This window comes from Mastigoproctus giganteus, chromosome 8, assembly GCF_048544385.1.
Source record: "Mastigoproctus giganteus isolate SK-2022 chromosome 8, ASM4854438v1, whole genome shotgun sequence".
Classification (NCBI taxonomy): domain Eukaryota; kingdom Metazoa; phylum Arthropoda; class Arachnida; order Uropygi; family Thelyphonidae; genus Mastigoproctus; species Mastigoproctus giganteus.
This window is the reverse complement of record NC_143582.1, coordinates 18,686,856-18,714,343: the sequence shown is the minus strand read 5'-3', so window position 1 is coordinate 18,714,343 and position 27,488 is coordinate 18,686,856. Positions and strand designations below refer to the sequence as shown.

The 27,488-nt window shown below is 36.9% G+C and overlaps 1 protein-coding gene across 1 annotated transcript in view; it reads left to right on the top strand.

Moving 5' to 3' along the window:
* LOC150081308 (uncharacterized) overlaps positions 1 to 20,421 on the top strand; it is a gene marked incomplete at its 3' end in the record, with an annotated part of 152,467 nt that extends 132,046 nt beyond the window's left edge. Inside the window, exons 11-13 of the mRNA XM_090380156.1 lie at positions 1,279 to 1,395; positions 6,972 to 7,073; positions 20,301 to 20,421. Coding sequence (XP_090236282.1) covers positions 1,279 to 1,395; positions 6,972 to 7,073; positions 20,301 to 20,421 — 340 coding nt within the window. The remainder of the gene's footprint in view (positions 1 to 1,278; positions 1,396 to 6,971; positions 7,074 to 20,300) is intronic.
* Between the last annotated feature and the right edge of the window lie 7,067 nt (positions 20,422 to 27,488).

The window sequence follows — 27,488 nt, the reverse complement described above, 5'->3', positions numbered from 1 at the left end:
ACTTCTCTGAGCAGTGCAGATGGGCTGCTAGAGCAGGTCACAGAGCCTTGTCAATGATATATAGGAATTTTGCTAGCAGAGAAAAGGAAGTAATTATTCCTTTGTATAAGGCAATGGTCAGGCCACACCTTGAGTACTGCATACACGTCTGGAGTCCATTTTAGGAAGGATGTGGAGTTGCTAGAACGAGTACAGAGATGTTTGTTTGTTATTTGGTTTTTAGGAGCATTAGCAACTTAGGCCATATTGCTCCGGGGATATGCGGTAGTCATTCCCTGACCTTTCCGCATCCTCCGTATTTGGTGGTCACTGGCTCGAACCCCGGTCTAATCAAGAAGCGTGTGCTACGCACTGCTGCTCCTACCCACCTGGCTATGGAGGCACCCAAGTGGGAAGTATTCAGAGGAATAAATGCAGAGGCTATGAAGCTTTACCTGGCACCACCTGGCTACGGAGGTGCTGAGTACAGAGAAGAGCAACAAGATTGGTGAGAGGAACAAAGGAGTGTACTTACCAAGAAAGACTTAAATTCTGCAAGTTGCAGCATCTGGAGATTAGGCACCTGCAAGGTGATCAGATTGAGGTGTATAAAGGCTTGAATGGTTTGAGCAGGCTGAATGCTGTGGGATTCTTTCACTTGCTCAGGGTAAGAACCTGAGGAGACATAGATTCAAATTGAGGAAAGACAGTTGTATAATAGATGTGCAGAAATTTGCCTTTAGCCAGAGGTAGTTGATTGCTGGAACAGACTTTCATCTGATGTTGTGGAAGGGGAGAGCTTAAATAAATTTAAGGCTGATCTAGACAAATATGCGGAGTGACCAGATAGGTGAAATGGGGAGGTGTTTTTTTTTTTTTGGCTGATGCTGTATAAGCATGCATTTCTTGCATCAAATGCTTCAATTAATGCTAATTATTGGAGGGGATAGACAGGTAGCATGGGAAGTTTTTTTTTTTTTTTTTTTTTTTTTTTGTTTATATGCTTGCTTTCTTGCATAATTTTCCACTACTAATACCAACATTGCTTTTAAATATGTCTCATTATTAAATTATTAATAATAATGACCCTTCAAGAAATCCATTTTTGCTAATTACAGAATTTTTTTTTTTATCTTGAAAAGAAAATCTGAAAAATGTAAAATGAATTTCCCACAATTTTATGCTTATATTTTTCATTTAAGAATACAATCTATAAAAAATAATATTTGACCAAACTGTCTTTTTGAAGTTTTTTCTTCATTAACATATTGACATTTTTTCCTTCTTGTTTACATACAGGGAAATACTCGACAGGCTTGGCATAAAAGTTAAGATTGTGGGTGAACTTCATCTCCTTCCATCTGAATTACAGAAAGTTTCTGCAGAATTGATGTTGTATACCCAATCATATAATGGGTTAGTTCATTATTCTCTGTTATTCATAGTAAGATTATATGTAGAATAATTCACTTAAAAGTGACGATCGTGTAGTAATAGAATATAATGTCATTTGCAATGATTTTATACTAATATGTTTTGTCATATAATGTTTTATATGACAAAGCATCTTAGAATAATATTATTGCATAACAGAAGCCATATTATATTATGAGAACTGTCTATTCTGCTTAACACAGTAAATGAGGTAAGCACTCCCACAGAATAAGACAGTATCATAGTTACCTGCAAAATGTGTTTCTTAATTTTTGAAAGAAAACAATTTGGAAATAAAAATAAAATATTAGATACTTTTAAATTTTACTTTTGCATCCCTCTTCACTCATAACTAGAGAATTCTACATCATAATTTCATTGTGGTATTGGATACCTGCTGTAAAGTTAATAGTACAATATTAATTAATATGTGAACTTTAATTTCTCATATCACAAGCCACAATTTCATATTTGAAGTTTTTCTCAGCATTATTTTTTTTTTTTTCCATATCTGAAGTTTGTTTTTCCTTATGTGTCAGGGCATGCTTACATTTAGTCAGCATGTCAATCTGTATAAAGAAAGAAATAGATTTACTGTCTGAATTTCGATCATTGGAAGAACTGCATTATGGAAGTGAGAGAGAATAATTTTCTTTTCTCTTTTGAAGAGGAAAACACACAAACTATCGACTGTGGCATGATGAACAGCTAGAAGTCTGTCAAATTTATTTTCAGAACAGGCTTTGTGTCTCTAACCCTTTCTAGGTGCCTCCGTAGCCAGGTGGGAAGGAGCAGCAGTGCGTAGCACACGCTTCTTGATTATACCGGGGTTTGAACCCGTCACCACCAAATACGGATGATGCAGAAAGGTCAGGGAATGACCACCGCATATTCCCGGAGCAATATGGCTTTAGTTGCTAATGTTCCTAAAAAAAAACCAAACAACAAACAAACATCTAACCCTTTCTTGAAGTAAAGTTTTTTTCTTATTTGAATTGTCTGCCAGGATAAGAGAGAGAGAGAGAGATGCATCTCAGCTTCTTTCAAGAAATTAGTGTTCCTGCAACAATTCATTGAGAAGGCATTATTATGAAAAGGGGGAAAGGAAATGAGTTAAACAAGTAAACAGAGTATTTCCTGAGAACATTACAGTATTGTAATGTTCCTATTCTGTTACATACTGGTAACAGAATAGTAATAGTACTCGTGTGTGGGGTGCTCAAGGTTAATAACCATTAGCATTAGTGGAGGCATTTGATGCAAGAAAGCAAGCTTATGCAGCATCAGCCAAAAAAAAATAAAGTAAAATAAACAAAAAATAAACACTTCCACTTCACCCCTCTGTTCGTTCGAAATACTTGTCCAGCTGAGCCTTAAACTTATTTAGGCTATCAACTTCCACAACAAGGGATAGAAGTCTGTTCCACCTACCAACCACTGGCTAAAGGCAAATTTCCGCACATCTATCCTACATCTGTCTTTCCTCAATTTGAATTTATGCCCTCTCAGGTGATTATTCTGAGCAAGAGGAAGAATCCCATCAGCATTGAGCATGCTCAAACCATTCAAGGCTTTGTACACCTCTATTAGATCACCTCGCTGGTGCCTAGTCTCCAGACACTGTAATTCGCAAAACTTAAGCCTTTCTTCATAAGAGCACCCCTTTGTTCCATTCACTAATCTTGTTGCCCTTCTCTGTACTCGTTCCAGCAGCTCTACATCCTTTTTAAAATGAGGCCTCCAGGCCTGTATACAGTACTCTAGGTGTGGCCTGACCATTGCCTTCTACAAGGGAATAATCACCTCCTTATCCCTGCTAGAAAAATTCCTATATATCATTGACAATACACCATGAGCTACTCTTGCAGCCCATCTGCACTGCTCAGAGAACTTCATATCTGCCTGCACAACCACCCCCCAGGTCCCTTACATTCTCTACCACTGTCAGTGTAGTACCACAGAGTTGATACGTTGCTCTGGGGTTGCTGTTTCCCATATGTAGTACTTTACATTTGTCAATGTTAAACTTCATTTGCCACCTCTCAGCCCGTCTGCTCAACCTTTCCAGATCCTGTTGCAGCAGCATAGTGTCAGTAGTGTCCTTGACAACCCTGCCAACCTTCGTATCGTCTGCAACCTTGGACATTAAGCTTGATATACCATCATCAATATCATTTATAAATACAGAAAACAATAAAGGACCCAACACTGAACCCTGAGGGACTCCACTAATAACATTAGTCCATGATGAGCAGTGTCCATTGATTACCACTCTGTCTTCTCCCCCTAAATTACCCCTTTATCCATAGCAGCAATTTGCCTCCAATGCCACACTGCTCCAATTTGTGCAGCTGTCTTCCATGTGCAACAGTATCAAAAGCCTTTCTAAGATCCAAGTATATAATATCAAAGTTATTCCCTGCATCCAGTTCTTTTGTGACTGCATCATAGTATCCAATCAAATTGGTCGGGCAAGACTTCCCCTTAACAAAACCATGCTGTGTCTGAGCTATAACTGAAGTCTTGTCTAGATGATCCCGCAGTGCTTCTTTAACCAGTGCCTCCATTAATTTTCTGGGAACAGAAGTTAAACTCACAGGTCTATAATTACTTGTGTCAGCCTTTGATCCTCCTTTGTGAATTGGGGTCACATTTGCACATCTCCAATCCATGGGTACCTCCCCTGTGTCCAAGGAAGCTAATATGAAAGAATGCAGTAAGGGCAGAAAGTTGTGACATGTTTATTAATATACATTTCTAAACATGTCCAGAGCTACTATTGATCACGCCTAAATTTCTCATTGTGATCACATGTTAAAATAGGCAAGTTGCATGTGATATAAATTTAGTTAAACTAGACATCATTTGATGTTCAAATTTTTGATCAAAGAATGGCATACTTGCCATGATACTTGCAAATACTTGCCATGATTTAAAATATTTATATCCTCCTGAATATTTCAGGACAAATTTTAAGTAGGTAGTTCAAATGAGAATCTGTTGACCTTAATCTTGAAACCCTGTGTCTACAATAATTGAAGACATTTCTGGCAGAATGAAGAACAGCTTTCCAATAGCAAAACTGGGCTAACTACAGGCATCCTCCACTTAGTGCTTTTAATTGGGGCTGTGGGGCTGTGAAAATAGAGTGCTAAGTGAATCCATATTAAGTGGGAGAGAATTATCCATAGAATATAATGTAAATAATTTTAACTGGTTGAAGTGACCACTGTTTCTGGCTGATTTTAAGGTGCTGTTTCTGTATATTATTATATTAAATGTTGTTAAGTATTTAATGTTTATATTTAAAACTCTAAATATAAACTTTAAATACATAAATTATGTGATAAAACATAAATACGGTGTATATGCAAGAAAGCTTACCTTAAAATTATGGAACCTTATATGCAGTGGCATAACTACCATGTAGGCAGGAAAGGCAATTTCCTCCGGGCACGGGCCCTTTAGGGGCCCAGCGTCTTTGGCTGTCTCCTCTTTTTGCAATTTTCATTAAGTAGGGGCTCGAACATATTCTTTGCCTCTGGGCCCAAAAAAGGGTAGCTATGCTACTGCTTATATGTATATTGTGTTTACATTATTTACAATAACAGCTTGCAATACTGTTGATTTCCAAAATCACTAAATGTAGTGTATATCTAATGCTTGCCTGAATCCAGTCTTTTTTAGAATGCTCAGTTTAGTTTCCAATGAAATTATTATTTTTTTTTCTGATAGCCTTTCATCTTCTTTGTGTAGTACTAGCTGATTCATTTAATCTTTTTGATACTATTTTAGAAATCGAAAAGTCAAAACTACTTACATGGTGAGCTAAAATCAGTCTGGGACAGAAAATGCCCATAAATAATATGTAAACCAGAACTAAACTGAAAACAGCATTGCCACCAGTGGTGTGCTAGAACTGGCTTGCACGAGCCAATTTTTAAATTTTCAAGAATTTTCAAGCTGGTTGTTAAACTGACAGTGGCTATAAATTGTAGAGCAGCACACACTTCAGTGGATAGTGGCATTTGGGCGATAAGCTTGTATATGGTGACATGGAAAATCCAGCTGGGGCATGCTTATTTCTGCATCCTTTTTGTTTCCGTTCCCCCTTCCTTACACAGCACCCTGTATAGGGATTATTTCCTCTAGAAATTTTACAGGGATATTATTTCCAACAAACATCTGCTTAATTTTGCCTGGGCTGCTTCTTCTTAAGGTAATGACATTCACATGCTCAATGTCTATCAAAGATTTTACATTTCTAGAATTGTCTTGATATCATCACATATCGGATTTAATGATGATTAATTTATAAAAAATGAATATTTTATTATTGTTTGAAATTTTAGTGTTCCAAATTGTTGTAAATCAGTAAAACTTACAATAAATATATACACATGTATTCTTGGGTGTGTGTGTTTTTTTTTTTTTTTTTTTAGTGAGTCGGTTGTTAAAAATTTATCAGCATACCACTGATGTCTTCTAAGCATTGTGCAGATCAAAGTAACTCCCTGTTGGGAAATGATAGTTCCCAACATTTCAATAAACTAATAGAACCCCCCCCCCAGCTGGTGCTGTCTTTTCAATAACACTGTTGGGTGAGATGCTGTATAAAGTGTATTTATTAAAATATACAAGAAATCGTACAGTGACCACGTCACTATATTTTCCGCTATTTGAATGACCATAGCATTTTACAGCCATAGGCACATGAAACTTGTGACAGTACAAACAGGAAGAGAAAATTAACACAGAGATGTGGACACGAAAAATAACTTTTGAAGCAATAAACAGGCAGCTTTCAAATTTTCTCCTTGTCATAAATTGGAAATGTTTTGCAGTATTTCCAGGATTGCTGGCAATTTAGACGTGTTCTTTAAATCAAAGAACATGTTTGAAGATAGCACTGTGAATTGCCTACTATGAAAGGCCTTTGTAGCAGAGTGTTCACGAGCGCGAGTGCAGTAGCACACACACTCTTTGAGTAGACCAGGATTCAAGCCCCTGACTGCTAAATATGGCCGATCTGCCAACCTGCACTGGACCAGCGTGGCAGATTATGGTCCTTTTCCCTCAACATGAGTTGTTGAGGAGGCTTCCATTCTGCAGTGGATTGATCATGGCTGCAATATACCTTTTACTTTTTTTTTTACTGTGAAATGCAGTTGACTAGAAAATTGAACTGATCGTTAAAAATTTTTTTCAGTGGGGCAGCTCCTCCCAAGGCATTTGGAGTGAATAGCACTATTCTGAGGAAACAATGCAACTGTGAGGGGGTATCAAAATATACTGAGCACTGTAGTGAACAAGTGCTGACTGAATTGTGCTATAGCAGGGACAACTGTATTATGTTTTGAACCTCAGTAAATACTCTCTTTAGAGATGAATTTTGAATTTAATGATGGCTGGGTATGCTTTTACCGTATTATTAGTGAGATTAAATTAATTCTGATTCAAAAATTATTAAAGGAATCTAAATATAAATAGAATTTGGAAGTAAAGTGACTGTTTTTATCACTTATAAATCTTTGTTGTTCTGTACATTTGTGTTTTAGGCTTCATCTGAATATATGCACTGCTTACACATCTCGTAATGAAATGTGCAGTGCAGTAAGGAATATGGCAGAAGGTGTTCAATGTGGTCTTCTACATCCAAGGTAAATACAATATTTCACATACTTTTACCTCATCCTCCTCTATATATATATATATAGAATGAATACTTTCTTATGGTTGCAAATGTATTTTGATGCATATGAAAATATCTGTAATTAGTAGTTAATTTAACAGTGAAGTGAAGTAAAATTGATTGTTAGGAATATCCCTTTTAAAACAGTGTTTTGACATAATTATTTATTTGAATCCAGGAGTGAACAGTCTCAAGTCCAGTTACAGACCATATTAACAATGGTGACTGATAAAAAAAAATCTTGATTATAATCAAGATAATAAAAAAGGATTATTAAAAAGTTGGGTTGGGTGCTTTGAATTTTAACTAAGACAAATATAACTATGAAGTTTCAGTATTAAGCAAAGAAACAAGGTTAAAATGAGCAAAGCCCAAGCCTGTCTGTCACTGGAGAGAACATAGCTTCCCCAAGATAGCAGAACAAAAAAAAATATAATGTAGTGAAATGTTTTCTATCAGAGTAAGGTTTCAGCATGTCTTTAAACTGAATGCATTCTGTGGCTGGTGTATTTGTTTTTCAAGATAAAAGACAGTAGTTTTTGGGAAGAAAACCATGCTCCTCTCATCTGGCACTGACTTAGCCGTGGTGCAAAAAAATTCACTGAACGTGCTGTAAGATTCAGGAGATATCTGATGCATAGGTACACATATCTTTTGTGCATTGGATTACACTAGCAAAGTCTAACATTTTTGTCAATTATAGCCATACTGAAACTTTTGACCTAGGATGTGAGTATGGTAGAGGTCACTAGAGAAGCACTTAAGTGTGACCTTGGCAGTCTCACCAACCCATATCAGTTGACCTTAAGTTGCTTTTTGGTATGGATGTTCTTTGTGCATCATGTTTAATGTCACCATTAGAAACCAAAGAATGGAACAAAGGATTGACATCAGATTTTGAAAGCTGGGGGAAGAGTCCTATTGAAACATATGAAGTGTAAAGAACTGCTTATAGGGATAAGACTGTCGTGAACACGAATATTTTGATGGTTTAATTGTTTTAATGAGCGCGCAGAGGATGAAGTGGATAACCAAAAACAACGTGCAGCCCTGAATTGGTGGACAAAGTGTGTTACTAGCAAGTGACCACCGATTAATACTGAGAATGCTAATGAGTTATGTGCACTATAGCCATAGCAGCTTATGCACCAATAAACACCCATACCACACATGCACACACACACTAGTGAGTTAAATGTGAATAAGGAATCGAAAACGTCCATAATTACCAGATTCTCTGTGGTACTATACTCAGGGAAGTGGAGAATGAAAAAGATCTGGGGGGCAGGGCAGGGCAGCATTAACGCTACAGCTAAACCGGCCATGACTGGGGGCTCACCCAAAGAGGGGCCTCATTTTCAGTATAAATATTTTCTAAAGTAGTGATAAAAATTTCTAATAATAATAATAAACCAAGAAAACATGTAAAATAAAAGCATTTTTAAACATAACTTGTTTAAGTGTTTAAATTTTTATTCTTATACCTTTTTATTGTACAATAAATAAGTTAAAAGTTGCTATTAAAATTATTTTCATTATTACTTTATTTTTCCAAGTCAAAAAACATTAAAACATTTTTGTCTTCTTACTTTGCATTTTTATTGAGGAGTTGTTGTTGTTATTTGGTTTTTAGGAGCACTAGCAACTAATGCCATATTGCTCCAGGGATATATGGTTGTCATTCCCTGACCTTTCCCCATCCTTCGTATTTGGTGGTCATGGACTCGAACCCGGTCTAATCAAGAAGCGTGTGCTATGCGCTGCTTCTCCTGCCCACCTGGCTATGGAGGTGCCTTTTTATTGAGGAATTATTATTCACAATATAAATATAAAAACCTGTAGTATTTGTATTTATATGTGTGAGTAATATATATATATATATATATATATATATATATATATATATATATATATATATATATATATATATATATATTAAAGGGGCCTATTTCATCCTTAATCCATATCTGCCTGGAGGTAATTGTGCAGTCAGATATGAATGAAGTTCTCTGAGCAGTGCAAACAGAGCAGGTCATGGAGTTTTGTCAATGATATATAGGAATTTTGCTAGCAGAGACAAGGAGTGATTATTCCTTTGTATAAGGCAATGGTCAGGCAACACCTTGAGTACTGCATACAGGTCTAGGGGTGCTCTTACCATTGCCTTATACAAAGGAATAATCTCTTAAGTTCTGCAAGTTGCAGCATCTGGAGACTAGGCACCTGTGAGGTGATCTGATTGAGGTGTATAAGGCCTTGAATGGTTTGAGCATCCTCAATGCTGATGGGATTATTCCACTTGCTCAGAGGAAGAATGTGACGGGCATATTAACCTCGGGGGCTCAGGTCTGGTGAGTATGAGCTTGGCACACCCAGGGTCCTGAGCTGGACATCATCATCATTCTTCTCTTCCTTGGTGATTCCCTTTTATTTCTCTCTCTCTCTCGGGGTAGTTCAGAAATTTTTTTTTTTTTTTGGCTGGTGCAGCGTAAGCCTCAGGCTTCCTTTCACCATATGGCTAATAATAATAATAATAATAGTTTCAAATTGAGGAAGGACTGTTGTAGAATAGATGTGTGGAAGTTTGCCTTTGGCAAGCAGGTAGTTGACTGCTGGAACAGCTTCCATCTGTTGTTGTGGAAGTTGATAGCTTAAATAAATTTAAGGCTGAACTAGACAAACATTTGGAGTGACCGGATGAGTGAGTTGGGAAGGTATTTTTTTTTTTTTTTTTTTGGCTGATGCTGTATATGCCTGCTTTCTTGCATCATTTGCCTTAGCTTGGTGCTGGCTGCACCTCTGCTTCCTGAAATGGGGGGGGGGTGTAGACATCTAGCAGGTGACAAACTTTGATTTTTTTTATTTATGGAAAAAGCTTTTGGATTTTGTAATTCTGCTTGCAATATACCAGTATATCATCTTTTCTTAATACATTTCTGTACTTGTTGTTTCTAACTTTATTTTTTTTGTAATAAATATAAATGACAAATGCTGTACATTTTACACATATTATTTTTAGTTATCTCCTTATCAATTAATTTTTAAAATTAAAACTTTATAAAATGAATGAAGGTGGAATTCTCACTGTTTTAAACAATTCCATAACCTCATCATCATCATCACTATTTCAGTTTTGTGATTGGTCACTTCCTCTGATGAGCTGTCACCATCTTTGTCTCTCCTGTGCTGTTTGTTTTAGCTCCTCAAAATTTTGAAGTCCGGCTTCATCCAGTGACATCCCAATGAAGGTATTTTTTGGTCTACCCACTAAGGCGTTTTCCCTCTACAGTCCTGTACATTGCATCCAGAAGCAAACCACCATGTCAAATCACGTGGCCCATCCATTTGAGTCTAGTTGATCTTATTCTACCTAGAATTTTCCTTTGTTCTTGGGCACTTCTTAATACTTCCACATTTGACACTTTTTCAGTCCATTTAATTTTTCCCATCCTGCGCCAGCACCACATCTCGAAGGCTTCAAGTCTATTTTTGTCTCTCTTTGTTAGAATATATGCCTCTGCTGTATATAGTGCCACTGACCAGATATGTTTGCATTATCTTCTTCTTAATTTCCTGTGACATATTCTTCTGTGTAATCAATAACAGTTTATTCTTGAAAGATTGTTTTGCTGTTGCAATTCTGGATTGAATCTCAGTTTGACATGAAATGTCCTGTGCAGATAACTGCCCCAGATACCTAAAGTGCTCTACCTGTTCTGTTCTTACTCTGTTGATCTCAATTCATAAGGGAATTAACCTTTTACCATTGCCTTTGTTTTCATCACATTTATCTTCATTCCATACTTCAGCTCGTTCTTATTTAGTCTTTTGATCATTTTTTGCAGCATAGGAGGGCAACCTGCTAGTATGGCCCGATCATCTGCAAACTTAATAGCCCATACATACTTTCACCTATTTACCTATTTTAATCGCCCACTTCTTATTCCCAAGTGCCTCCTTTATTATCACTTCGGCAAAAGCATTGAACAAACCAGGTGAAAGTAAGCATTCCTGTCTTACTCCCTTTTTAACTTCAGCTTTTACTGTCAGTTCTCCCCTCACTCTTATGACCACATTTTGTCTTCTATATAAGTCATGTTGGAAGATTATTGGACTGTTCTTCGATCAGTCCAATAATCTTCTTCATCTTGCATCTGACTTTCTCAGGCAATGGGAACAGTTCTCTCCAGATTACTGTATCAATTCCACAAAACACACAGAGGTTTCTTCCCATGTTATTCATTTTCTCACCCGACATTCTCAATGTTCCAATAGCATCTCTCGTCGATCTGCCTCTGTGAAAACCGCACTGTGAGTCAACCAGAAATTGTAAGCATTCCTGTCTTACTCCCTTTTTAACTTCATTCTCAATACAAACTTTTGATAACTTTCAGCAGAATCTTGGATGCATGGTTAATAAGACTTATAGTTCTGTAGTCTTGACATACCGTTGGTGTCATCTTCTTGGGTATGGGGATTATGATTGATTTGCAGAATTCCTCTGACCCATGCTCATCCCTGTATATTATCTTTATCATTATCAGTTCAAATAAGGCTTCCTTCAGATTTTCTCCACTGTATTTTAAAAGCTCTGCAGTCATGTTGTCAATTCCTGGTGCTTTGTTATTGCTAAGGGACTTTAAGGCTATGTTGAATTCGTCTTTGGATGTTTCCTCCTCCATGTTTTCTTGGCGCATTATAGCCTTAGTAGCTAATGCGCCAGTAAAATCAAAACTAACCAACATTTTCTTGTTCTTCTAGTATTGCATTCCTCCATGTGTACGTGCTTGAATCATCATAAAGTTCATCAACATATCTCCTTCATCTTTCCTTTTGTTCTTCGAATTTCAGTGCTGCCATTCCCTTTTCATCCTGCATTGCTCTCGTTTGGATTCCGCTACTCTTTCTTGTTAATTCTATGATTTTTCTATGCGCCAAGTCCACCAGACCTTGTTGTTTGAGTGTTTCAATATCTTGACAGTTTTGTACATTCCCTATCAATTTCATTCTTGAATCTATGATAGTTCCTTTGATCATCATAATTTTTTTTGGCCTTTCAGTCTCATCCTCTCATCCATTTTCTGCAGTAAAATATCTGTGATCCAAGGCTTCCTCCTAATTTTTTCACTCTTACCCAGAGCCATCGATGCAGCTTTACAAGTCATTCCTTGATTAAAGACCAGTTTTGCTCTAGATCCAGAACTAGGGGTCATGAATTCAAATTATAAGGTTTGAGGTTTAGATTAGATAGTAGGAAGTTTTCTTTTAGACAGTGAGTCGTTAATAGTTGGAACTACTGGATGCATAGCTGTGTGAGAAGGGAAGCATATAATTTGTGTTTTCTTATCTATTTGTTTAGGTTTTTTTTTTTTTTTTTTTTGCCAGTGCAGCAAAAGCCTGTGGCTTCCTTGCACTGTATGGCAAATACTATTACTAGAACACGTAAATCTACAGTTTTACATTTCCTAAACTTAGCCATTCGGTTTATTTTCAACTGTGTAATATTTATTACTTATAGTTTGTATGCTTTTTTTTAAATCTTCATTCTCTATTTCTGTGTGTATGTATATATATATTCTAAAGTTTAACAAATTATAATTGAAAGAAATAAGATTTGGTTTGCTATGCTACTGTATACATTTCAATTTAGTTTATATATATATATATATATATATATATATATATAAAAGAATAAAAATTTCAATTTATTTTACATGGTATTAGTGAGTCAATATGCTACTGCACACTCATACTGCTCAGCCAGATTAAGGCATGGGCTAGCAAGGCCCTTGCAAAGGGTGCCATTCTTTAAGGGGTGAATTTTACAAATCATGAAAAAAATATATACATCCTTAGTAAAGGGGGCACCGAAAAATCTTTCTGCATGGAGCATGAAAATACCTTGGTCCAGCATAAAGTCTGTACTGCCCTCTATAGCCTGATTTCTGTTATATATTCTAGCTCAACAGTGACTTTTTCAGTGGTATGGTGTTGCCATGTGAGTTCTAGGTTTTATTCTATTATAATTTTTCACTGCATAAGGGCCACCATTATTCAAATCCATTGCATCCACGGATCAATCAGTGTATTGGTTTGTGTATGAATGCATCTGTCTAATGTTCGAAATGCAATGATTCCCTGACCATTCATTATTGGCCTTGTAGTCCTCTGTCGAGATGGGGCATAATGGTCAGTCTACTTTACTTTATTTATAATTTTGTTGTTCCAGTATTGTAGTTGGTTTTCGTTTTCCGTTCTAAGTGATATTTCACATAATTTGGACCTGGTGATTGTCACAGGATACCGCAAAATTTCATGTAACTTGCATATTCTAAAATATTTCTCATTATTTGATATTGTATTTTTTGGTTCTTTCAAAATTATTTTAGGAACATTTCCTGCTGCAATACCCTTTACTTGATCCCCCACCATTTTATTTTGTTATGTATGGTTTATTTTATTTTCGCTCTACTAGTTTGCCATGCTATTGGCATTTGTTTTATTTATTTTTATTCTAATTTATTATAAGCCGCATACAGTGGATTATGCATTAATGCAGCCCTGATTTTTGTGATGGTAATTTTCCTTTTATCATAATTAGTTATGATAAAAGGAAAGGGATATTATTTTTATTAATAATAATTTTTTCAATTTATTATTATTATTAGCCATATGGTGCAAGAAAGCCTGAGGCTTTTGCTGAACCACCAAAAAAAAATTTCTGAGTTACCCCGAGAGAGAGAGAGAGAGAGAAGAGAGAAGAGAGAGAGAGAGAGAGAGAGAGAGAGAGATCAGTCCACTAGGAGTCAGGTCATTACATGCAGACAAACACATATGGTGAAGATAATGGGCACTTGTTCATTTATTTATATACAGTGAAACTTCCCTTTAACGGACAGCCATGGGGAACGAAAATGTGTCCGTTAGAGGGAAGTGTCCGCTAACAAGAAGTCTGAGGGAGGGAAAAAAAAAAGAAAAAGAAAAATCGTTAAATGTTTAATGTAAAATTAAATTAAATTATATACAGATTTTGCACAATATTTTTGTAAATAATATACATACAATTGTGCTATGCATATTATGACTGTCTTAAGAAAAATACATACAGTAATCACTTATTTTCTTCTGCACCTTCTTCCGGATGATAATTTTGTTTTCAACATTTGTTTGGAGTGAAGAAACCATCGAAAGTCCTTCAGTATCTCCTTCAGCGGCGAAAAACATTTTTAAACGATTGATTTGTATGAGCGCTTCTTCTATTTTCATCAGTGGTTCGTCGTTAATATGTTCTTCGGCAGAATGACCTCCTTCCATTTCTTCATCCTCATGAGGAACTTCTTGAAAAATATCGATGATAATGTCGTTGATATCTAGAGCACCATCTTCTGTAGTGAGGTTCGAGTCTATATCTTTGTAGCCAGAGTCACTTGTAGCGGAAGTGTCGTACATTATCAATAGATGTTGAAGTTCTTGTTCTTCTTGGTACTCCACATTGCTGTTCACAACTTCAATTTTTGCGTTTGAGAAGCCAGACTTTACAAAACAGTTCACGACAGTTTGTTTTCTAATTGCGTTTACTGAAGAGGAAATCCATTGAATCGCATCTAGGATGCTGAGTTTCTTTGCAAGGTCACTCGCACATGTTACATCGTTCATGTTTGCAATGAGATGTCTTAAAACACGTTTTCTGTAGTGAAGTTTAAAACTTTTTATTATCCCTTGATCCAAGGGCTGACACTCTGCAGATGTGTTGGGTGGCAGAAAAATGATTTGAATGTTGGAAAATTCAATGTGCGGGTGAGATCCAGCATTATCCACGAAAAGAATAATTTTTCTGTTTTGATGAATCATGTTTTGGTTAAATTGACTTATCCATTCGCTCATGATATCTCGTGTCATCCACGCTTTTTTATTAGACTTCCAGTCAACATCCAAAAGATTCAACTTTATGCCCTTGAAACAACGAGGATTTTGTGGGTTTCCTATAACAAGAGGTCGTTCAAAGTCTCTCAGCATATTTGTACACAACAGTACAGTCAAGCATTCCTTAGAAATTTTTCCGCCCTGGCACTTTTCGTTTTTTAGACTCATTGTTTTTTCAAGAAGAGCTTTAAAAAACAACCCTGTCTCATCACAGTTGTAAATATCTTTAGCTTTAAAATCACAACATAAATCTTCCAATTGGACGGTCCACTTTGTTACAACCCCCAGTATCAACAGATCCACCTTCACCACTTACGGTTTTCCAAGAAATTTTATGCCAAGTTTTGAACTTTTTTGTCTAGCCTTCCCACAGAAGCTTTGAACTCATTTACTCCCATAGATTTCACAACCTCCAAAGCCTTTTCCCTAATAATAGGCCCATTAATGGGAATTTTTTTAGCACGTTCATGACAAAACCACTCATACGTAACATTGTCAATTTGAAGTCCAACAGTTTTCGGTAATGATTTTTGAACGTGATCATTTCCGTGTTGCCAAAGTTGTTTGAGCAGTTCATTTTTTTTCTTTAGGATGTCACTTACCTGCGTCTTCCCGATTTTGAATTTTGTAGCGAGATTGCGAATGCTATTTTTTTTGCACATCATATGCATTAATGAGTTCGACTTTATCTTTTAAAGTTAAATGTTTACGAGAAGACATTGTACACTTCACACGACACTGAACAAAACTGAAAACTGAAACTGAAAAGACGAAAGGCCGACCATATTGCCCCCCCCACTTGCACACGCCGAATTCATCAGAAGTTTTACACGTGCCTTAAAATTCTTGAAAAGGGTTTAGAACCGCGATGTAAACCTTGATAAAATTCAGAGAATTGGAAATAGAAAATAAACACACGATTGAGGCAATATGTGGAAGAAACGTTCCTAGAAAAAGGGCCGTAAGCTCGCCCGCTGTCCGTTATGGGGAGATCAAATTAAGTGCTAATCTAAACAAAACAGTGCAGATTGCCTGTCCGCGTCCGTTACAGAGAATGTCCGCTAGACAGAAGCTGCAAACACGTTAAAACCAATGGAGGTGAGTTGGGGAATTTGAAAGTGTCCGTTGTAGAGAGGTGTCCATTAGAAGTTTCACTGTATATGCAAAAGTGCCTAAAAATAAAAAATATAGATATATTAATTCTGCTGAAACTGAAAAAAAAAAAAATATACATGTAGTAATTACTACATATATTAATTTAATCATTTTTGCTTTACAACCCCCTTCTGTCTATTTGGCTATTCAATTCAGCCTATAATTTTGCTTAATTCATTATTTCATTAGGATATTCACATTCTTTCTCATGCCTTCAACATCTCCAATTTCTGCTTTCCTTCTCCTATTAGTTTTCACATTTTGTGTAATTTATGCATCCATCTTTGCACTTTTTAACAGACTTATTAATTCTACCTAACATATATTAACTTTTGTAACCTTTGTTGCTGCTTTGAGCATTCAGGTGCAAATGGCATATTCCCTATATTATTATTTTTACCTCTCCATTACCACTTAACTTTTCATCCTATTATACTTAATTCACATATATATATAATATAAAAAATAATTAGAATCTAGCTTACCATATAAAAAAGGTTCGGTAGTCTTATACAAAAAAAATTAAAAAACTGGAGGACTTATTATTTGTTCACAACCGAATCTCTTTATAAAAATGATTACAAGAAGGGTTGAAGGGAAGAAATATCAATTTGAGAGTTCTCATATGTATTTTATATCACTTGTTTTCAACTAATTATTTGGGGAAAATCCTAAAATATTCCTCCTAAGGGTGAGACTATGCTTTTACCAGCTTTATGAAGTTATAGAGCACAACAGATGCATTTCTTTAACTTTTAATCCATACAGTTTTATTTGTTGTTACATTTAGGAAATAGACAAAATAGAATATCGATCATTCAATACAGTCGAAAATCGGAGTGTTTGCACCTGAAAAAGCTGAAAATTGTAAAAAACTTTGTGTTGCATTTGTTTAGTTCTTTCTTAAAGTTATTCCATGAAAATTGCAAAATATTACTTCAAAACTAACTTGAATAAAACTGGATCTACGTTAGGGAGATAGAGCAAGTTTCAGTCATTAATCTTCAACAAAAAATGTGTAAAAAAATTTTCTCAGGAGTCACCTGACTGGTTATGTGCAATCTGTGTGTCATGTTACTATGCTGTAGCTTCACCTGAGCCTGATGATCACTGAATTAAAATAAATAAATTCTGATTAATAATATATATTTGGGGATTTTTTTAATTGCATCAACTACTGTGGTTATGGTGCTGTTGTTGTTTGGTTTTTAGAAGCATTAGCAACTAAGGCCATATTGCTCCGGGGATATGCAGTGGTCTATCCCTGACCTTTCCGCATCCTTGTATTTGGTGGGCACAGGTTTGAACCAGGTTATGGTGCACAGGCTCATGTGGCTTGTCATGTAATATGTTTGTACAAGCATGCATTAATGAGCCAATTAATGTTTGAGCTGAAATTACAATGGGATACTCTTCTTCCTCCATCTTAGTTTGGTTATGAGAAATCCTTGGCAAAGGATGCAAAGAAAAACAGAAAAGAGTTCTTTACCTATTTAAACTCAAGGAAAGAAATAAATCAGATTGGTCCACTGGATAATGATGGTTCAACAATTGAGGATCCTGCTCAGGTGGCTAACAAACTAAATGAGTATTTTGCATCTACATTCATACAAGAGGAATTATTCAGGAAGGGGAATGTTGTAGGTGAAGTAAACATTGGCAGTGAGATAGATGATTTTGTAATAACTGAGAGGAAAGTGGAGTAGAAATTGTTGAGGATAAACATAAAAAAGGCACCTGGGGTGGATGGGATCTATCCAGTTATATTAAAGGAGGCAGCAACGGAAGTAAGCATTAGCATTAGTAGAGGCATTTGATGCAAGAAAGCAAGCTTATGCAGCATCAGCCAAAAAAAAAAAAAAAAAAGTAAAATAAATAAATAAAAAATAACCACTTCCACTTCACCCCTCTGTTCATTCAAAATACCTGTCCAGCTGAGCCTTAAACTTATTTAGGCTATCAACTTCCACGACAAGGGACAGAAGTCTGTTCCACCTACCAACCACTCGCTGGCTAAAGGCAAATTTCCGCACATCTATCCTACATCTGTCTTTCCTCAATTTGAATTTATGCCCTCTCAGGTGATTATTCTGAGCAAGAGGAAGAATCCCATCAGCATTGAGCATGCTCAAACCATTCAAGGCTTTATACACCTCTATCAGATCACCTCGCTGGTGCCTAGTCTCCAGACACTGTAATTTGCAAAACCTAAGCCTTTCTTCATAAGAGCACCCCTTTGTTCAATTCACTAATCTTGTTGCCCTTCTCTGTACTCGTTCCAGCAGCTCTACATCCTTCTTGAAATGAGGCCTCCAGACCTGTATACAGTACTCTAGGTGTGGCCTGACCATTGCAAACCCCTAGCCATAATTATGAGAGCTTCTTTGGACTCAGGGGAGGTACCCATAGACTGGAGATGTGCAAATGTAACCCCAATTCACAAAGGAGGATCAAAGGCTGACACAAGTAATTATAGACCTGTTAGTTTACCTTCTGTTCCAAGAAAAGTAATGGAGGCACTGGTTAAAGAAGCACTGCAGGATCATCTAGACAAGAATTCAGTTAAGGGAAATGGTTTTGTTAAGGGAAGGTCTTGCCTGACCAATTTGATTGGATACTATGATGTAGTTACAAAAGAACTGGATGCAGGGAATAACTTTGATATTATATATTTGGATCTTAGAAAGGCTTTTGATACTGTTGCACATGGAAGACTGCTGCACAAATTGGAGCAGTTTGGCATTGGAGGCAAATTGCTGCTATGGATAAAGGGATGGTTGAGTGGCAGAAGACAGAGAGTGGTAATCAATGGACACTGCTCAACGTGGACTAATGTTATTAGTGGAGTTCCGCAGGGTTCAGTGTTGGGTCCGTTGTTGTTTTCTGTATTTATAAATGATATTGGTGATGGTATATCAAGCTTAATGTCCAAGTTTGCAGACGATACAAAGGTGAGCAGGGTTGTTAAGAACACTACTGATGGTATGCTGCTCCAACAGGATCTGGAAAAGTTGAGCAGATGGGCTGAGAGGTGGCAAATGAAGTTTAACATTGTCAAATGCAAAGTACCACATATGGGAAACAATAACCCCCAGAGCAATGTATCAACTCTGCGGTACTGCACTGACAGTGGTAGAGAATGAAAAGGACCTGGGGGTAATTGTGCAGGGAAATATGAAATTCTCTGAGCAGTACAGACGAGCTGCAAGAGTAGCTCATGGTGTCTTGTCAATGATATACAGGAATTTTTCTAGCAGGAATAGGGAGGTGATTATTCCCTTGTATAAGGCAATGGTCAGGCCACACCTTGAGTACTGTATACAGGTCTGGAGGCCTCATTTCAAGAAGGATGTAGAGCTGCTGGAACGGGTACAGAGAAGGGCAACAAGATTAGTGAATGGCAACAAGATTAATGAATGGAACAAAGGGTTGCTCTTACGTAGAAAGGCTTAAGTTTTGGAAATTACAGAGTCTTAAGACTAAGCACTGGCGAGGTGATCTGATAGAGGTGTATAAGGCCTTGAATGGTTTGAGCATGCTCAATGCCGATGGGATTCTTCCTCTTGCTCAGAATAATCACCTGAGAGGGCATAAATTCAAATTGAGGAAAGGCAGATGTAGGATAGATGTGTGGAAATTTGCCTTTAGCCAGCGGGTAGTTGGTAGGTGGAACAGACTTCTATCACTTGTTGTTGAAGTTGATAGCGTAAACAAATTTAAGGCTCAGCTGGACAGGTATTTCGAACGAATGGAGGGGTGAAATGGGAGTGGTGTTTTTTTTTTTTTTTTTTGGCTGATGCTGAATAAGCTTGCCTTCTTGCATCATATATATGCCTCTACTAATGCTAATGCTAACTACACCTATTGTAGAAGAAGTCTTTAAGAATTCTTCCATTCTCTGATGGGATTTGACCTGTCCAAATGACTGGGACAAACCAGTTATACTGTCATGGAGGACAACATACTCCTAATACTGAGGGAAATCCCTAGTGGTTCAGATATGATAAATAAAATGCCTGATTTTATTTTTCTTGTGTATTTTCAGCAGCAGTGATGAAATGTGTGCTTTTATTTTATTTTATTTAATTTGTTTTCTTTTTTTTTATATATATGACAGTGACATTTCAGAAGATCTGATGGATAAGTGTCTGTATACTTCACCATCTCCAAAGGTAGATTTGGTGATTAGAACTTCTGGCGAAGTAAGACTTAGTGATTTTCTTCTTTGGCAAAGTAGCCATTCTATACTGTTGTTTTTAAAAGGCTTGTGGCCAGAGTTTTCATTTTGGAAGTTGGTTGTTGCTGTTCTTTATTACCAGCATAAGATTCCTATATTAGAGGTAAGAGTTCTCTTTTTATATCAATTGCTAATATGGTGTTTAAATCCTTATGAAAAAAATACTTCAGTGTACTCTGTAAATTTCAATTTAATGTAGGTACTGTAAATACTTGAGTATAAGTTGAGAAATTTTTGATTTTTTCAAAATCAAAAAGTATGGATTCACCTTATATGGGTCATGCCATACATATGGAAAATACATAACAACTTGAAATAATTTTTTAATGTTACCGAAAAAAATTGACCTTGTTTTAAGGTCTTTATAGAGTAAGTGCAATGCACAGATTATTGCATATCTAGTTACTAGTAATTTTTATTACGCATATTTTTGTAGAACAAATCTGGGTAGCAGTCTTGCATTTCTCAGCTTTTATAGTACCTATATTTATTATTGCTCAGTGGTCAGAAATTGATATCGAAGAGATATTAAATTTAATACCACTAATTAAATTGATATAAATATATGTGCTGTATATTTCTGCTTCATATTTTTGTGACCAATTCGTTTTACTTAGCTTTCCAATCTGAAGTGTTCATTTAACATCATGAATCCAACAGTGGCAGACACTACTGATGTTAACACGACCCTATTAGGGACTTCTGTTCAACTCCAAATAAAAAAGTCTTCATGCCCCATTTTATTCCTAGCTATTAGTCAGTGACAGAATAGCCAAAAACCAAAAGATTTAAACTTTCTTTTCCAATCTTCCAACATAAAACAGCAGGCACATTTGCAGGGTGGCACATGAAATAGTGACACATTAAATGTTTCCTAAGAAATTCATTTATTCAATGTTGCAAAATACGGTATCTTCCATTTTGACAAACATATTCCGGAAGACATACACCAATGTTTATAATGATGCAACGACATGTCTTCATCAACTTCCTGACACAGTTGCACAATCATTGCTTTCAGCTCCATCAGTAGCATTAGTAGAGGCATATGATGCAAGAAAGCAAGCTCATGCAGCATCAGCCAAAAAAAAAAAAAAAAAAAAATGCTCCCATTTCACCCCTCCATTCTTTCGAAATATCTGTCCAGCTCAGCCTTAAATTTATTTAGGCTATCAACTTCCACAACAAAGGATGGAAGTCTGTTCCACCAGCCTACTACCCGCTGGCTAAAGGCAAACTTCTGCACATCTATCCTACATCTGTCTTTCCTCAATTTGAATTTATGCCATCTAAGATGATTATTCTGAGCAAGAGGAATAATCCCATCAGCATTGAGCATGCTCAAACCATTCAAGGCTTTATACTCCTGTATTGGATCACCTCGTCTCCAGACACTGTAATTTGCAAAACTTAAGCCTTTCTTCGTAAGAGCACCCCTTTGTTCCATTCACTAATCTTGTTGCCCTTCTCTGTACTCGTTCCATTAGCTCTACATTCTTCTTAAAATGAGGCCTCTAGACATCTATACAGTACTCAAGGTGTGGCCTGACCATTACCCTATACAAGGGGATAATCACCTCCTTATCCCTTCTAGAAAAATTCCTGTATATCATTGACAAGACACCATGAGCTATTCTTGCAGACCATCTGCACTGCTCAGAAAACTTCTTATCAGTCTGCACAATTACTCCAGGTCCTTTTTGTTCTCTACCACTGTCATTGTAGTTACCACAGAGTTGATACATTACTCTGGGATAACTGCTTCCCATATGTAGTACTTAACATTTGTCAATGTTAAACTTTATTTGCCACCTCTCAGCCCATCTGCTCAACTTTTCTAGATCCTGTTGCAGCAGCGTACTGTCATTAGTGTCCTTAACAACCCTGCCAACCTACATATCGTCTGCAAACTTGGACATTAAGCTTGATATACCATCATCAATATCATTTATAAATACAGAAAACAACAATGGGCCCAACACTGAACCCTGAGGGACTCCACAAATAACATTAGTCCACGATGAGCACTGTCCATTGATTACCACTCTCTGTCTTCTCCCACTTAACCATCCCTTTATCCATAGCAGCAATTTGCCTCCAATGCCAAACTGCTCCAATTTCTGCAGCAGTCTTCCATGTGCAATAGTGTCAAAAGCCTTTCTAAGATTCAAATATATGATATCAAAGTTATTCCCTGCATCCAATTCCTTTGTGACCACATCATAGTATCCAATCAAATTGGTCAGGCAAGACTTTCCTTTAACAAAACCATGCTGTGTCCGAGCTATAACTGAAGTCTTGTCTAGATGATCCTGCAGTACTTCTTTAACCAGTGCCTCCATTAATTTTCCTGGAACAGAAGTTAAACTCACAGGTCTGTAATTACATGCCTTTGTTCCTCCTTTGTGAATTGGGGTCACATTAGCACATCTCCAGTCCATGGCTACCTCCCCTGAGCCCAAAGAAGCTCTCATAATTATGGCTAATGGTTTCCTTATTTCCTTTGCTGCCTTCTTTAATATAACTGGATAGATCCCATCCACCCCAGGTGCTTTTTTATGTTTATCTTCAACAATTTCTCCTCCACTTTCCTCTCAGTTATTACAAAATCATCTACTTCACTGCCAGAGTTTAACTCACCTCTGGCATTCCCCTCCCTGAATAACTCCTCATGTGTGAATGTAGATGCAAAATGCTCATTTAGTTTTTTAGCCATCTGAGCAGAACAGTTGAACCATCAATATCCAGTGGACCAATCTGATTCATCCCTTTCCTTCTAGAGTTTTCATAGGTAAAGAACTCTTTGTTGTTTTTCTTTGCATCCTTTGCCAAAAATTTCTCATAATCTACCTTTGCCTTCTTTGTGACTTGGTTACAGACCAGCTTATATCTATCGTAGGCTTCCATGTCGCCCATTAATTTATACGTATCATATGCATTTTTCTTCTCTACCATGTGTCTCTTTAGTTCATATAACATCCATTTAGGCTTAAACCTTGAACAATATTTTTTAGTTGGTATGTAAAGCCTAGTAGCTTCCAAGATAAATTCTTTGAATGCTTCCAATTTTGAATTTGCTGATGATGTTAACATCATCAGTTGGTCCCACCATATAGAATTTAAATACTGTCTCAGACCACCATAGTCACCTTTACGGAAGCAAAAACTCTTCCCTTTACCCCTGATGGTAGTTACATCTTTGAGTAAATCCCACGTCAGCACACTGTGATCACTGCCACCTAGTGGTTCCTTTATCTGCAGATTCTTAATGCATGAAGAATCACTACTGATATTCAGATCAAGAGTATTACTCACTCTAGTTGTCTCCCGAACATGCTGATGTAGAAAACAATCATCCAATAAATCCACAAAAGCCTTGCTGGTGTGTGAGTGACCAACCCACAAATTCCAGTCAATATCTGGGAAATTAAAATCCCCCATTATAAGACTCTCTGATTTACTGGCCCACTCTATTTCCCTGTACAGTTTCTTATTATACTCAGAGTCATTAGGCCTATAACATACTCCTACTCTCAATTTTGATCTCCCAATGCTTATGTCACACCAAACTGACTTGACACAGCACTGTCCAGCGATGTCAACTGGCTTCACTTCCTTGGATTTTGTTTCTTAACTAATAGCATTACCCCTCCTCCTCCCTTCCTATCCTGTCTATTCTTCCTGTACACATTGTACTCCTCAAATTCCAGTGCTGCATTCCTTATATCTTTGTGACACACATCTCTGATATCCCAACAATATCTGCCTTTGATGTTTTGAGCAATACCTCAAATTCATCAAATTTATTTAACCAAACTCCTAGCATTGGTGTATACGCAAAGTATACACGCACCTGTTCCTATTCTTAGCTTCCCTAACACAACCCATGTGTTTACTCATACCGCAATGACTCCCAGCAATCTCTGAAATACCCTGCATCTTGTTTTCCAGGCTGTTGCTCATTCCAATAGAAGCAGTGCAAGGATCACTTTCACATCTGCTAGTGGCTACTGTTAATCTATTAGTCCTTGTATCCCCCTCAAGCTAGCAGTTTTCTGACCCACCTGACACTGCCTCAATAGCATCAGCAAATATTCTTGCACCCCTTCTATTTAAGTGTATCCCATCCCTGTAGAAGCAGTCTCCCCTGTTAACAAGTACAGACCAGGCTGAAATGAATTCTACCCCTTGATAGGAGGGAGTATAAGACGAAGGCTCGTCGATGTTGATTGACAACGTCCTCATCATATAGTCCCTCCTATCGTGTCTGGGCACAATTGCAGACACTTTCAAATTCAACCCTAATTCACAGCTTTTTTTCAACAGTAACCTGTACTTGTTAAGTAATTCCGGCGGTCTCCTACTCTTAATATCATTAGTGCCAACATGTACAACAATATCACCTTTTGTGTCCTTAAAAGATATCTGCTCTACAACGTCATCAACCTTTGCCCTTGGCAGATATACCCTGGTCCTGTTCCACCTATCCTTTTTACATACTATGTTCCCAGTTTCCCTGACAGTAGAGTCACCAACAACTACTAGTTCCTGTAGGACCAGTGCATTCTGCCTTAGGGGTTGCCGCTGTGTTGCATGATGATTGTGCAAGCTCTGGCGTTGATGTGGGCAGCTGAGAGTTTGATGGGTCCCTCCATTTAGATTCTTTGAGAGCATCCACCCTGTCCTTCAAGCTCTCATATAGGCCCATAACAACACTTGTTATCGGCCTAAATGAAAGTATAACAGATTTCCTGTAGAACAACTTCTACTTTCAAGATATTCCACAAGTAGTAGTAGCGACAAATGATGCAAGAATGCAAGCTTATATAGCACCAGCCAAAAAAAAAAAACTACACAGTTCACCCATCCATACCCTCCAAGAATTTGTCTAGTTCTTTCTTGAATTTGCTCAAACCACCCACTTCCATAACAACAGATGGAAGCCTGTTCCAACAATCAGCCACCTGCTGGTTGAAGGCAAACTTCCACATATCTGTCCTGGAACCATTCTTCCTCAATTTGAATTTCTGTCCTCTCATGTATGCAGTCTCAGCAAGAGGAAGAATGTCAACATATAGCTTACTCAATCCATTCAAGGCCTTAAACACCTCATTCAGATCTCCCTGCAAGTACCTAGCCTCCAAATGCTGTAATTTGCAGAACTGGAGCCTTTCTTAAAAAGGTAAGAGCACCATTTTGTACGAATCACCTAGTAAAAGTCATACAGGTTCAGCTGAACCTGGAGATGGCAAAGAATATCCATGGTTATGATGATAAGGATAATGGAATGACAATATGTGAGCACCAGAAACAGTTTTCAAAAAATCTGTATGTTGTGTGGTGTGCTGTCTTGCATAATTAAACCATTACTTGGCTGGGTTACCCATAGAAAAGTAGCCACTTTTCTTTGTGGCTACTTTTCTCATGAAGCTGACAGGGAGGTTCCGTTGCCAAAAACTGTATATTCTACTTATTTGCCATTCTGTCCAAATGAAATCAAGCTCCATCTGTCTGAAAACTAGGTATTGTGTAACACTGCATTTCTCTCTTCTATCCATGCAGTGAGTTGAAGTCTTCTCTGCTTATTATTTTCAGAAAGAAGTTTATGTAGCACTGTAATCTTGTATAGGAATGTTTTTAAATTCAGTTGAAGCATTTATTGAAACAAAATGCTGAAATATTCTAAGTTCATGAGCTGCTTTTCTTGTTGATTTTCCTGGATTACACTGCATTGCAACTCAGAAAACTTCAACATTTTCTGTGAAATGAATATTGGCTGCACAAGGTCATCTCTTCCTTTACATAGCCTTCCTTTTTGAACTGCTGGGATAAATGATGTATCATATTTTTTTGCAGGTGCCCAATGAGTTTCAAAAACAGCTCAGAATTTTCTCTGCACATTACTTACACTTTATTTGGGAGTGCGAGAAGCACAGTTTTAGCATTCTGAGGCATAATCTCTACATTCTGCTTGCTGACAGGAGCATGTCGATTTACAAGCATGTAAGCTGTGACTTACTGCTGTTGCTCCAGATGAATTTTCCAAGAGCTTCTGCAGACTATCACTACTTTAAATGAAATTCATTCAATAGTTCAGCTTTAACTGATGATACAAATGTGTCAATGTTTTGTGAAACCACCCTTTAATATTTTAGACATAAAGAAAACCAGAGGGACAGTGATTTGAGGTGCTTTCAGATGGACCTTTTGTGCTGTACTGCCGGTTTTAATGCAACAATTATTATATTACTTACTGCATTATTATATTAATATAATTAAATTAATTGAACAATTATTATGCCTGCTTTATTTGACAGCAAATATTTCAAGGACACTAAGTATAAATTGTTAAAAAAATGCAAATCAGTTCTTATTTGTTATTTTATTTTTTCCCTGTGGTATGTTGCAAGGATCCCCCATTGTGCTGTACTGCCTGATCTGCTATTTCTTGGAATGCTCATCTCTTCCCCTTCTGATCTATACCTGCCATTGTTCCTGAATAGAAACAATGGGTTGATTGAGGTGAAAAGGCAGGTACAGCACCAGTATACAGTATTATAGCATCTATATCACTAGAGTAAACTTTGACAACTTTGTAAATTTTCTTTGTTTACCTTTCCCATAATTCTACTGAAAACCTTAAGAAAAAAAAAAAAATTTCTGAGAGAGAGAGAGAGAGAGAGAGAGAGAGAGAGAGAGAGAGAGAGAGAATGGTTAATGATCATTTTTGTAAGCAATCAACTTCAAATAGGATATTAATAAAACTCAAATTTTAAATAATAATAACATCATTGTAGTATTGTACACACATACACTAGTGAAAATGGCAATCATAATACATCCATGGTTGCTAGTGGTAAACAAAACTGAATAATTATTAACTAGACTCTTCATAATTATAATTAGAATCCATAATTTGTACAGTACAAACTTAAATTCACAAATCCTGTTACGAAGTGCAGATTTTCTGTATTCAGGTTTGTTCTCCTGTGAATTTTTTAATTTGCCACTGCAATATTTTGACAAAGCTGCAGTAAGTTAAAGTAACATACACATGCTCTTCTGTCC